The sequence below is a fragment of the Muntiacus reevesi genome, chromosome 3, assembly GCF_963930625.1.
Source record: "Muntiacus reevesi chromosome 3, mMunRee1.1, whole genome shotgun sequence".
Lineage (NCBI taxonomy): Eukaryota > Metazoa > Chordata > Mammalia > Artiodactyla > Cervidae > Muntiacus > Muntiacus reevesi.
In genome coordinates, this window is record NC_089251.1 from 163147606 (window position 1) to 163161936 (window position 14331).

The window sequence follows — 14331 nt, forward strand, 5'->3', positions numbered from 1 at the left end:
AGGGGTGGTTTCTTAGGGCCCAGGCCAGCTGCTGGGGCCTCTGTTGGACGGTTCACCTGGATGCAGAGATGATGGCCGCCCCTGAGCACCCAGGAGGCCCGAGCAGGCTGAGCTCCGACGGCTCTGGATTGCAGGGCGACGTGTGGGGCGCGGGCTGTTGAGCCGGAGGCATCAGCGAGGCTTGGATAATGTCTGGCTGCAGGGGGGCGGAGGGGGGCGTGGGGAGGCGGGGAGAGGGCCTGTCATCTCACTCACCCTTCTTGTGAGCCCACAGAAGTCAAAGGTTGGGTTAGCCTCCCCAGTTTAGAAATTCGATAAGTTTAGATTCTCCCCCCGCAAGTTTCTATACTTGGAAAGTTCTCAAATATTGTGGAAGCATCTACATCATTCTGGGTCTTCTTAAGTATATATCTAAATATGTACTCACATGTTCAAATATGTACATATATATACAAATACATACACACATATCCAAATATATACATACACGTCCACATATATACACACATATCCAAATATATACACATATTCAAATATGTACATCAGTTCAGTTCAGTCGCTCAGTCCTGTCCGACTCTGCAATCCCATGAACCACAGCACGCCAGGCCTCCCTGTCCATCACCAACTCCCAGAGTCTACCCAAACCCATGTCCATCGAGTTGGTGATGCCATCCCGCCATCTCATCCTCTGTCGTCTCCTTCTCCTTCTGCCCCCAATCATTCCCAGCATTAGGGTCTTTTCCAATGAGTCAACTCTTCGAGTGAGGTGGCCAAAGGATTGGAGTTTCAGCTTCAACATCAGTTCTTCCAATGAACACCCAGGACTGATCTTTAGGATGGACTGGTTGGATCTCCTTGCAGTCCAAGTGACTCTCAAGAGTCTTCTCCAACACCACAGTTCAAAAGCATCAATTCTTCGGCGCTCAGCTTTCTTTATAGTCCAACTCTCACATCCATACATGACTACTGGAAAAACCATAGCCTTGACTAGATGTACCTTTGTTGGCAAAGTAATGTCTCTGCTTTTTAATATGCTATCCAGGTTGGTCATAACTTTCCTTCCAAGGAGGAAGTGTCTTTTAATTTCATGGCTGCAATCACCATCTGCAGTGATTTTGGAGCCCCCCAAAATAAAGTCTGACACTGTTTCCACTGTTTCCCCATCTATTTCCCATGATGTGATGGGCCTGGATGCCATGATCCTAGTTTTCTGAATATTGAACTTTCAGCCGACTTTTCCACTCTCCTCCTTCACTTTCATCAAGAGGTTTTTTAGTTCCTCTTCACTTTCTGCCATGAGGGTGGTGTCATCTGTATATCTCAGGTTATTGATATTTCTCCCGGCAATCCTGATTCCAGCTTGTGCTTCTTCCAACCCAGTGTTTCTCATGATGTACCCTGCATATAAGTTAAATAAGCAGGGTGACAATATACAGCCTTGATGTACTCCTTTTCCTATTTGGAACCAGTCTGTTGTTCCATGTCCAGTTCTAGCCATTGCTTCCTGACCTGCATACAGGTTTCTCAAGAGGCAGGTCAGATGGTCTGGTATTCCCATCTCTTGAAGAATTTTCCACAGTTTATTGTGATCCACACAGTCAAAGGCTTTGGTATAGTCAATAAAGCAGAAATAGATGTTTTTCTGGAACTCTCTTGCTTTTTCTATGATCCAGCGGATGTTGGCAATTTGATCTCTGGTTCCTCTGCCTTTTCTAAAACCAACTTGAACATCTGGAAGTTCATGCTTCACTTATTGCTGAAGCCTGGCTTGGAGAATTTTGAACATTACTTTATTAGCATGTGACACTTGTCCAAATATATACACACATATCCAAATATGTACACTTATATACCTATATGAGAGATTTTCCAGATGGCTCAGAGGGTAAAGAATCTGCCTGCAATGCGGAAGACATAGGAGACACAGGTTCAGTCCCTGGATTGGGAAAATCCCCTGGAGAAGGAGGTAGCAACCCTCTCCAGTATTACTTGTTTGAAAAATCCCATGGATGGAGGAGCCTGGGGACTACCGTTTATGCAGTCGCAAAGGGTTGGACATGACTGAGTGACTAAGCACATGATGGCCAAATATATACATATATATCCAAATATATACACACATATCCAAATAATGTGCATATGTCCAAATGTATACACATATACCAAATACAAACACACATATCTAAACATATAGATGTATCTCTAGTATATCAAAATCTATACGTATATTTAAATATATAAAATATAGACATAAGCCTGTTTTTCTTTTACTTTGAAATAAACACACAAGAGTTACAAAAATACTACTGAGAGATCCAGCATAACCATCACCCAGTCACCGTCTCCCCCAGAGGCAGCATCTTCTTAATTATAGTTTATAATTATTATCAGTACCAGGAATTGCATGGTATTGATAGTCCACAGAACTTGCTCAGATTTCACCAGCTTTTATGCACACTCATTTTTTTTTCTTAAAAGATTTTAATGTTTTCGGCGTGCCTTGTCTCTTCAGATATGGTGAAAAAAAACTTTTGTCGTAATTACCTTAGAGAATGATGAGTTTTAGAGATGGAGAGGATGGCCTGTTTTCTCTCTGATTGCTTTGATCTTTGGGCGCCTCTCCTGCTGACTCAGAGTGGGTTGGTTAATTATCTGGGAGTTACTGTCTTCTCTGTTGATATTTTTCGCAAGCACATAACAACTCTAATGAAGAGATGTCCGGTGAAGACACTTAAAAAAAAACGAAACGGATAAACATGCTGGTTTCCATAAGGACAATCAATTAAGAAATACCACCTTGCTGACTGCTAAATTGGTCACTCGGGTCTTGCTTAGAAAGTACTCCTGGGCAGGTTACATTTTAACTCCCAAGCTCGCTGAGCGGCTCTGCTATCTCTTCACCAGGGCTCAGGGCTGATAAGCATCTCATTCCATGGTCCCAGAGCCTGAGGAGCAAAAGCCAGCAAATGGGAGGAAAAGGTCGAATAAAGAAAGGGCCCCCACCTCCACATGGATGATAACATGATTCCTAGGCGATATACCCTAATAAACTTACACTGTGAAAGCACTCTGCAAATTGGCCTCAAATGCAAAAATAAACTTGCTATGAACACTTGTAAGACCATCCCCAAGAAAAAGAAATGCAAAAAGGCAAAATGGTTGTCTGAGGAGGCCTTACAAATAGCTGTGAATAGAAGAGAAGCAAAAGGCAAATGAGAAAAGGAAAGATATAACCATCTGAATGCACAGTTTCAAAGAATAGCAAGGAGAGATAAAAAAGCCTTCCTCTGTGATCAATGCAAAGAAATAGAGGAAAACAACAGAATGGGAAAGACTAGAGATCTCTTCAAGAAAATTAGAGATACCAAGGGAACATTTCATGCAAGGATGGACTCAATAAAGGACAGAAATTGTAGGGACCTAAGAGAAGCAGAAGATATTAAGAAGAGGTGGCAAGAATACACAGAAGAACTGTACAGAAAAGATCTTCATGACCCAGATAATCACGATGGTGTGATCACTCGCCTAGAGCCAGACATCCTGGAATGTGAAGTCAAGTGGGCCTTAGGAAGCATCACTACAAACAAAGCTAGTGGAGGTGATGGAGTTCCAGTTGAACTATTTCAAATCCTGAAAGATGATGCTGTGAAAGTGCTGCACTCAATATGCCAGCAAATTTGGAAAACTCAGCAGTGGTCACAGGACTGGAAAAGGTCAGTTTTCATTCCAATCCCAAAGAAAGACAATGCTAAACAATGCTCAAACTACTGCACAATTGCACTCATCTCACATACTAGCAAAGTAATGCTCAAAAATTTCCAAGAAAGGCTTCAACAGTACATGAACTTCCAGATATTCAAGCTGAATTTAGAAAAGACAAAGGAACCAGAGATCAAATTGCCAACATCCATTGGATCATCAAAAAAGCAAGAGAGTCCCAGAAAAATATCTACTTCTACTTTATTGACTGTGCCAAAGTCTTTGACTATGTGGATCACAACAAACTGTTGAAAATTCTTCAAGAGATAGGACTACCAGACCACCTGACCTGCCTCTTGAGAAACCTGTACGCAGGTCAGGAAGCAACAGTTAGAACTGGACTTGGGACAACAGACTGGTTCCAAATAAGGAAAGGAGTACGTCAAGGCTGTATATTGTCACCCTGCTTATTTAACTTATATGCAAAGTACATCATGAGAAACACTGGGCTGGAAGAAGTACAAGCTGGAATCAAGATTGCCAGGAGAAATATCAATAACCTCAGATATGCAGATGATACCACCCTTATGGCAGAAAGTGAAGAACTAAAGAGCCTCTTGATGAAAGTGAAAGAGGAGAGTGAAAAAGTTGACTTAAAGCTACTCAACATTCAGAAAACTAAGATCATGGTATCTGGTCCCATCACTTCATGACAAATAGATGGGGAAACAATGGAAACAGTGACAGACTTCATTTTTTTGGGCTCCAAAATCACTGCAGATGGTGATTGCAGCCATGAAATTAAAAGACACTTGCTCCTTGGAAAAAAAGTTATGACCAACCTAGACAGCATATTAAAGGGCAGAGACATTACTTTGTCAACAAAGGTCCATCTGGTTTAAGCTATTGTTTTCCCAGTAGTCATGTATGGATGTGAGAGTTGGCCTATGAAGAAAGTTGAGTGTTGAGGAAATGATGCTTTTGAACTGTGGTGTTGGAGAAGACTCTTGAGAGTCCTTTGGACTGCAAGGAGATCCAACCAGTCCATCCTAAAGGAGCTCAGTCCTGAGTGTTCATTGGAAGGACTGATGCTGAAGCTGAAACTCCAATCCTTTGGCCACCTCATGCAAAGAACTGACTCATTGGAAAAGATTCTGTTGCTGGGAGGAGAAGGGGACGACAGAGGATGAGGTGGTTGGATGGCATCACTGACTCAATGGACATGAGTTTGAGTAAACTCCAGGAGTTGGTGATGGACAGGGAGGCCTGGCGTGCTGCAGTCCACGGCATCACAAAGAGTCAGACGTGACTGAATGACTGAACTGAACTGATGAACCCTTGCAATGATGAAGGCATATTTTGAGCCCTTAATGAAAGTGAAAGAAAGTGAAGTTGCTCAGTTGTATCTAACTCTTTGTGAGCCCATGGGCTGTAGCCCCCCAGTCTCCTCCATCCATGGATTTTCCAGTGGATTCCTTCAATCCAATCCATGGAGTGGATTGCCAGTTCCTTATCCAGGAGATCTTCCCAACGCAGGTATTGAACTCGGGTCTCCTGCATTGCCGGTAGATTCTTTACCATCTGAGCCACCAAGGAATCCCTTCATAGATGAATTAATGTTCTGCTGTTTTGTTTTAAAATGACATGGTCTTGGGGAAGGGGAATGCAGAGATGTTCGTGATAAACAAATGACAAGGTAGAGTAAGAATTACCACAAGTTTGTAAATCAACTGTATTTCAATAAGATAAATTTTTAAATAATTTTAGAAAGAAATGAGCCGCCTTCCAATGACAGTTCCCAGAGGGCAGAGCCTGGGCTGAGAGGAGCTGAGCCAGGGCTGGAGGAAGCTGGGGAGTCTGTGGGGAAAGGAGACAGGTGCCACATCAGGCTGGCAGCGTGAGGTCCGTGCCATCTGCCCTGGGCAGATGCCACCTGGCCACAACTTCCACCTCAAGCAGGTGGGTGCAGGCGAGAACAAAGGGGCTTCTGCCCCACACCCCTTGTGAACTTGGCCTTTCCTTGTGTTCAAGGTACTTTCGAGGAATTTGCCACTGTAATGCCGGGAGGGGAGGAAACAGCTGGTTCTTCTCTTCCTATGAGAACCTGAGTGGATCTTGGTTGTGGGCCCCATGCCGGGCAGAGCTTCTCTCTAATTTGGTGTCCTAAGTGCTCCCCCACCCCCACGACCACCCGGGTGTAGCAGTGGTCTTCACACATCTTGGGTACAAAAGTTTCCTGGAGTTCCTTTAGGTGTAGACTGCGGAGACTATGATTTGGAGAGAGATAGAGACCTTTTGCACAATCCTAGGAGAATCTAGGCCTTCCCAGGTGGCGCTAGTGGTAAAGAACCTGCCTCCCATTGCAGGAGACACAAGAGACATGGGTTCAGTTCCTGGGTCGGGAAGATCCCCTTGAGGAGGGCATGGCAACCCTCTCCAGTATTCTTGCCTGGAGAATCTCATGGACAGAGGAGCCTGAAGGGTCCGTAGGGTCTCAGAGTCAGACACAACTGAGGCGACTTAGTACAGAAGAATCTAACACCTTCTGTGTGGTCAATACATACTTAATGAATTGAACTCAACGATAATACACATCTCAGAATTTATGTGACCTGCTACACTGTACTAAGATGATCTTTTTCTTTATCTCTTCCCTTAGCTTCTGCCATTCTTTCAAGTAGAAAATGACTGATGGAGAGTTAATTGTCTTTACAGTCTTGGGCAAAAGCATGGTCCTGCATTCCTCCCAGAGAGTCGGTGTGGGATTTCTACGCACAGTCTAGGGCAGTCCCTCTCTTTGTGCCTGCCCTATGCCTGTGAAGCTGAGCCCCGTGGGACCGAGCTGTAATGGGAGCCTCCACCCAGATACACCATCTACACCTAAGCAACCCATCCCTCTTTCCTCTTCTTTTTCCACTGCACGAAATGAGGGCAGTAGCCACACTCCGCTTCTTGTTTACCCGTGTTCTTGCGGTGCTGCTGTATTGGGAAGGTGATGAAGAATCCTTAGTCAGAAGGACATGGAGGGCAACCTCATTCACACATTAACAGTTGTCGAACCAAATATATTCGTACAGCTAACAAGAGTTGAAAGGGGGCAAAAGGCGTACCGCCACCATCCATAGCAGAAAAAGAGCAGAAAATGGACATATATGCCTTTCAATTGACTGTGTCCATTGGCTTCATGCCTTGTGAGCCAAGTGACCTTGGAAAGTTAGACTTGCTCAGCCTGTCATCTTAAGTGGGGATGATCCTAATATTGCTTGTGGTTTTAATATAGTTTTTTTTTGTTTATTGTTGGCTGTGCTGGGTTCTCTGACTGTGCAGGTTTTTCTCTGGCTGCAGGAAGCGGGGTCTACTTTCCAGGGGCAGCGCATGGGTGTCTCATTGCTATGGCTTCTTGTGGGCTCTGGGGCCCGTGGGCTTCAGCAGTCATGACTCCCGGGCTCTGGAGCACAGACCCAGTCGTGGCGCGCTGGCTTAGTTGCTTCGTGGCATGTGTGGGATCTTCCCGGACCAGGGGTCGAACCCACGTCTTCTGCATTGGCAGACGAGTAACCAGGAAGGGTTAATTTCAAATTTACATTGGATCTGCTTCTGTGACTTTAACCCTTCTTTTGTTATTGTAAACATACATAATGGCCTGCCTCAGGGAGATAACCTGAGCTGCCCACCTGCGAAGGACTCTAAGGAAGTGAGAGACAGAAGGGGACGATCGAGGATGAGAGGGTTGGATGGCATCACCGACTCGATGGACATGAGTTTGAGCAAGCTCCAGGAGTTGGTGATGGACAAGGAAGCCTAGAGGACTGCAGTCCATGGGGTCACAAAGAGTCAGACACAACTGAGCGACTGAACTGAACCAGAGGAAGTAAAATGAACACATTCTCATGCTTGAGGCTTGCCATTCTAGGGGACATTTGCAAGGACTGAGAAGTCTTTCTACTTTGCTTCCTCACCTCTCTGGAGGTGATCCATCATTTATGGACCCATCTTTTATGGATCTGATACATGAAAGAACCTGGCAACCAGGCCCTGACAAGACGGCTATTTTGAGGTGATAACCTGCCATCTTCTCAGTCAGCCAGGCCCCCTGATTAAAGTCTTTCCTTGCCTCAACCCCTCACCTCTCGGATTCATTGGCCTGTCGTGCAGCTGGCAGAGCGAGCCTGGACTCGGTAACAGGTGGACCCTCTACCACTGCGCCGCCAGGGAAGCCCCAGTATTGCTGTTGGAAGATTGAATGAAACTCTGCAGGAGGTCTGGCATAGGAAAGTTCTCAGCACATGTTAGCTACTGTTGTAATTTTTGTTTTACCCGAAATAAAGTGAAACAAGGAAGAGGGAAGGAAAGAAGAGAAAGTGGGAAAGATGGGCCAGGGGGTGGGGTGTGCAGGGAGGCAGAAGCAGCCTGGGGCAGCCGGGGTGGGGGTGGGCAGTCTCCACCACTTCCCAGCATCTATTGCAGAGTCCGCTGTTAACATTTTGTAAGATCCTCCCGTCCAGGTGATGTTTGATCCCTCAGAGCACAGTGGCGTGGGCCTCTGGGAGAATGATTAACTCTGTGTGATTATTTTGTTTGCAAGCGCGTTTCCTCTCATGTAAGTCAATAACATCTTGGGACTGGGACACCCTGTTTTCGGGACGCGGCTGGCCAGTCCCAAAATGGAACATAAGGAGGTGGTGTTCCTACTTCTCTTATTTCTGAAATCAGGTAAGACTTAAAGATTTGTTTTTTCACTTGAATCAATATTTTTTTCCCCTAGCAATATATTAAAAATAAAGCCATCATCGTTTTATGGGCAACTTGCGGAATTTAGCTTTTGATTCATCAGATTCCCAGTTCAGCATCTAAGATGGAGGAATTCTTCAAGAAATAAGGTTTGTTTCCCTTCTGTGAATGCTGGGGACAAGTGGACAGAGAAAATAATGAATGATGCTTTCAATATAAAAGATGGATCCCAAGTGATGGTTATTTAGTTGTAAAAAACAGCCCAGAGTGCTAACAACTCCAAAAGTTGTTGGTCTCTTTGCCTGGTTCTTAGTTTGGTTAAGCTAGACCATTTTTGTTAAGGTTTCATATTCTCCAGACTTTCAAATGTGAACAACAAAATATCTCTGACCACGATCTTTGACCAGAGTGACTGTGTTGACCTATTCCCTGTTAGGGAAGGTCTTTAATACATATTAGCTTGCTTCTTATGCCTGGAGAAATCACAGGCATTGATTAGTCAAGCGATGTACAATAGAGATTCAACAAATCTCTATTGAGTCCCTGAGATAGAGTGGTACTTTTTCATCCATCCATACACATGTGTGTCCGTTATCATCACCAGCTTATTTAGCAGATACAACAGGTATTTTAGTAGACTTATCCTCGTTTTATAGATGAGGAAATCTGTAGTTAGGAAAATCACATTATTTGCCTATTGACCAAACTTCCAAAACCAGGAAGTGAAGAAACCAGGACTTCAGTCAGGGCTTTCCGAGAAGGAATCTGATGGTTCTCACTTTTTCAACTTTAAACCTTCTTTAAAATATTCTAAGCATGTCTTTGAGGCTCTTTTTTTTCTTTTTACAGCTTTATTGAGATATAATTCACATACTACACAAGTCACACATTTGAAGTGTATAATCTAATAGATCTTACACAGTATTTAGAGTTGTGCAACTATCACAGGACCTTTTAGAACATTTTTATTGCCCTCAGACTTTAAAATGGATGGCATCACCGACTCGATGGACAGGAGTTTGAGCAAGCTCCAGGAGTTGGTGATGGACAGGGAAGCCTGGTGTGCTGTAGTCCATGGGGCTGCGAAGAGTCAGACATGACTGAGCAACTCAACTGAACTGAAAATTTAAAAATAAACATAAGGGATGATTGATGTTGATATATGGCAAAAACCAACACAATATTGTAAAGCAATTATCCTTCAATGAAAAATAAATATATTTTTAAAAAGCAAACATAAGAACTCTATAAAATATATCCTATAAAGACTGAAATTAGATCTTTTCAAGAGTTCTCAGAAAGTAGAGCAGGCCAGGATATAAATGATTTTTTATATTTTATATATTATAATATATATTATATATAAATAAAATATAATATATTTTATATATTGTAAAATTTTCTATTTTTATTATCCTTTAATTAATTTACCTTTAATTATGTTATTATGTTTCATAGTATATACCTGCTGAGACAGACCTCCCTTAAGAACTGATATGACAAAGAAATATCCGAAAAAGGAATAGGTTTTCTTCTCTCTAGATTGAAAATCCCCATATTTTCTTTCTTTAGTTCTAGGGTTCATTTGACAGTGGGTTATAATACAGTTTATTTATTGACCAAGAAATATTAGAGAAATCTTTTCAGTAAGAAAATTATTTTTATATTCTAGACTGAATGTGGATGTATATTATGAGTAAACCAAGTATAGTTTATGAATAATATGGGTTTTTAAAAAAATCACAGTAGTATGTATATGTGCCCCCATGGTTATGTGATTGAAAGAAAAGACTTGGCTGTTTGTGAAATGCAAACTGCTTATCTGCCTCTCACTAAGAACTGCTGTAGAAGGAGATTTTCTTCCCCCCTTTCCTGTAAGGGTGAGATGATTTGAGAAAATAGCACTGAAGCATGTGTATTACTGTATGTGAAATAGATGACCAGTGCAAGTTCGATGTGTGAAGCAGGGCACTCAAGTCTGATGCTCTGGGACCAGCCAGGGGGATAGGGTGGGGAGGGAGGTGGGAGGGGGGCTCAGGATGGGGGACACATATGTACCTGTGGCCGATTCATGTTGATGTACGGCAAAACCCACCACAATATTGTAATTATCTTCCAATTAAAATAAAGTAATTTTAATAAAGAAAAGAAAAAACTAGTTACACCCTCATCTATAGAAATTACCAAAGCACAGCTGTTTCTGGAAAGGAGAGCTCAGATTGGGAGAAAAATTCAGGATGAAGACCTGAGCATGGGTCTAAATATGCATTTCTCTATAGTCTTGATACATATATCGAAAGTTTTTTGGTGTATTAAGCTACATCTGCTGCTGCTAAGTCGCTTCAGTCGTGTCTGACTCTGTGCGACCCCATAGACGGCAGCCCACCAGTCAACTCCTGTTCGAGGGTCGAAGGATCCATGCTTCCAATTTGGAGAATATTAGGTTGAAGAAGAAAAAGCAGAGTCAGGGAGAGCGTGGGCTCCGGGAATGGCTTTGTCTCAGTCTGGGACAGTGCATCACCCCTGAGCAAGGCATGTGTCCAAGGTGGTCAGGGATGGCCCTTCTGAGAAAGAACATCTGGCCCTTAATGATCCTTCCTCCTAGATCATTTTCATCAGTATCCAAACACGCTCCTGAATGTCTCATCTTAAAAAAATTTCCCAGAGGACCTAGAGGTGGTCATACTAACTGAAGTAAGTCAGACAGAGAAAGACAGATATGATATGATATCACCTATACATAGAATCTTAAAAAAAATGATGCAGATGAAGTGATTTGCAAAGCAGAAATAGACTCATGGACATAGAAAATGAACTTCTGGTTACCAAAGTGGAAATAATGTGGAGGTATAAATTAGGAGTCAGGAATTAGCATATATAAAGCATATGTTATATCTTGGGATAAAACACCATGGAATTCTCCAAGCCAGAATACTGGAGTGGGTAGCCTTTCCCTTCTGCAGGGGATCTTCCCAACCCAGGGATCGAACCCAGGTCTCCCACATTGCAGGCAGATTCTTTACCAGCTGAGCCACAAGGGAAGCCCCACTTTGGGATACTATATAAAATAAATAAATGGGGACCTACTGCTGTGCTCAGGGAACAATACTCAATAGCTTGTAGTAACCTATAGTGGAAAAGAATCTAAAAAAGAATATGCATGTATAACTGAATCATTTTTCTGTACACTTGAAACGAACACAACATTGTAAATCAACATTTTAAATAAAAATATTAAAATATTAAAACTTTAAAAATAAAAATATTAAAACATTCCTGAGACTTCATATGGCCTCTAGGAGATGCTCCTTCCACAGCCAGGCTTCTGAAAAGACTTGTCCTCCCAAGACGTTCCCAGCGCTTGTCCTGGTCACTCTTCAACCCGCTCACTTGGGCTTTGGTCTCTACTCCGCCCCCTAGAGCGGTCAAGGTTGCCAGGTTGCCTAATCCCATTTAGGCAAACTTTAGGAAACTGCCGTCTCCAGTGTGTTAACCTCTTTTTAGCCCCTCACGCTATAAGCATGGCTGGTGTTCCATTCCAAAGGATGGAGAGGAGCCCCTCGAGGCGTGAAATAGAGCCACGGCTGTCTCAGGGGCCATATTGGCCTCCGGTTCACCAAGTTCTCTTGGCAGCCCTGTGGTGGGACCACGGCTGGGCACCCCCTGGCCACCCTCTGCAGTAGCCAGGGGCAGAGCAGCCTTCAGACAAGACTTTTTGGCTCAGATTCTATCTCAGAAGAAAATCAAGACCATTGTTTGTACCAGACTCTTGTGCACTCCCTTCGGAAATGCCAGAAAGCTGTTATCATTGAGCCCCAAATGGTTTCTTTTTTAATAAATAGTGAGGGGTCATTGTACTAAGCCCAGTAAAAAAATGACCATGTATTATGGTCAAGATTTAGCCCAGGTCTTATTTCTTCTCAACATCATCAGCTCAACAAAGTTTTTGTATCTGGTGATGGAACCATTCAGAGAATGCCTGTCACATTAGTTTAAGCAACACTGTCACAACTGAAGTTTGTACTGTGGGAAATCAAATAATGGCCTCCCGGTTCTATTTAAAAAGTTATTACCAACCTAGACAGCATATTAAAAAACAGAGACATTACTTTGCCAACAAAGGTCCGTCTAGTCAAGGCTATGGTTTTTCCAGTGGTCATGTATGGATGTGAGAGTTGGACTATAAAGAAAGCTGAGTGCCGAAGAATTGATGCTTTTGAACTGTGGTGTTGGAGAAGGCTCCTGAGAGTCCCTTGGATGGCAAGGAGATCCAACCAGTCCATCCTAAAGGAAATCAGTCCTGAATATTCATTGGAAGGACTGATGCTGAAGCTGAAGCTCCAATACTTTGGCCACCTGATGCGACGAACTGACTCATTGGAAAAGACCCTGATGCTGGGAAAGATTGAAGGCGGGAGGAGAAGGGGACGACAGAGGATGAGATGGTTGGATGGCATCACCGACTCGATGGACATGAGTTTGAGCAAACTCTGGCAGTTGGTGATGGACAGGGAAACCTGGCGTGCTGCAGTCCATAGGGTTGCAAAGAGTCAAACGCAACTGAGTGATGGAACTGAACTGAGGTTCTATTTAGAACCCAGGGATGGACAAATCATCATCAAAATTGCCCAAGGGTGGTCTCCTAGTGCTCCATCATGACATGCAATTACTAGAAACAGATCAAATTTTTTCTTATTTAAGGCTTCATACCCATTAACGTAGTAATGTGAAAATTGTTAAATTGTTCTAATCTATTAACCTAGCAATCCAGACAATCTTTTAACATCGTGCCATCTACTCATGGAATTGTTTTCCTAGTTAGTCATTTGTATTCACAACCACCCAGTTGCTTCCAATAGAGCAGCAAATTTTACTTGGATGATGCAAAGCGAATAATTTACAAATTCATGATAATTAATTATCAGCGGTGTTGGTGCATTAATCAGCTGCTGCATTTTAATTTGACTTTCGTAGGTCTCGGAGACCTCCTGGATGACTATGTAAATACCCAGGGGGCTTCCCTGCTTAGCTTGAGTCGGAAGAACATGGCGGGAAGAAGCATAGAGGACTGTGCAGCAAAGTGTGAGGAGGAGACAGACTTCGTTTGCAGGTATGTTCCTGGTAACTGCACCTACGCAGAACTCCTGCTGCTTGAGACACATTACATCGATCACAAGAAATTTGCTCAGGGATTTATCATTGAAAATAGGATTTAAGAGGAATTTCATGAGGTTGGAGTTTGGAATCTGTATTGGCTCCCGGTATCTGAAACCATACAGTTTCTTGTGAAAGTTCATTAGTGTCCTTTTAGAAAAATGCCCCCAAAGGAAATTATTTAACACTTGACATCAGCAGCTATTGTTATGTCTGTAGCTTTTTAATATCATTGTTGGTAAATATTTATTGAGGATCATGTGACTGGAAGTGTCCTAGACCTTAAGGAGCCATGAAGCATTTTACATGCTTCATGTGAAATGAAGTGATACAGTGATCTGGTATATATATATGATATATATATCATATATATATGATAGATTTTATATACGATATATAAAATCAGTATATATGATAGATTTTTGTGTAGATCCGAAAGCCAGTTCTCACCCTTTTGTATTTATGGTGTCACAGAAACTGGAAAAAATATAAAAAATTAAAAAAAAATACAGCCAATGTGAGATATTGATAAAATCAGTATGTGCTCTGTTAAGATTCAGAGGAAATAACAATCCTAAGAGCTGAGACAACCAGGGAAGGCCTGGGGTGGAGTGGGGGGAGCTGAGCTGGGCTTCGAAGGGTGAAATCTCGGTAAACGGCGACCACGCGGGAAGGATTCTAGGCAGAGGGCAGCCTGGCTGGGCACCTGCGGGAAGGACTGCGTCAGCTGATGCAAAGGCTTATGTA

General features: G+C 42.9%; 1 protein-coding gene across 2 annotated transcripts in view; it reads left to right on the forward strand.

Annotated features, from left to right (window-relative positions):
* Positions 1–8264: 8264 nt before the first annotated feature.
* Positions 8265–14331, forward strand: part of PLG (plasminogen) — a 46993-nt gene continuing 40926 nt past the window's right edge. Inside the window, exons 1-2 of one of the 2 annotated variants that reach the window (XM_065931014.1) lie at positions 8265–8412; positions 13405–13540. In XM_065931014.1, coding sequence (XP_065787086.1) covers positions 8364–8412; positions 13405–13540 — 185 coding nt within the window. In that variant the 5' untranslated portion in view covers positions 8265–8363. The remainder of the gene's footprint in view (positions 8413–13404; positions 13541–14331) is intronic. The other variant, XM_065931015.1, reaches the window with a different exon arrangement.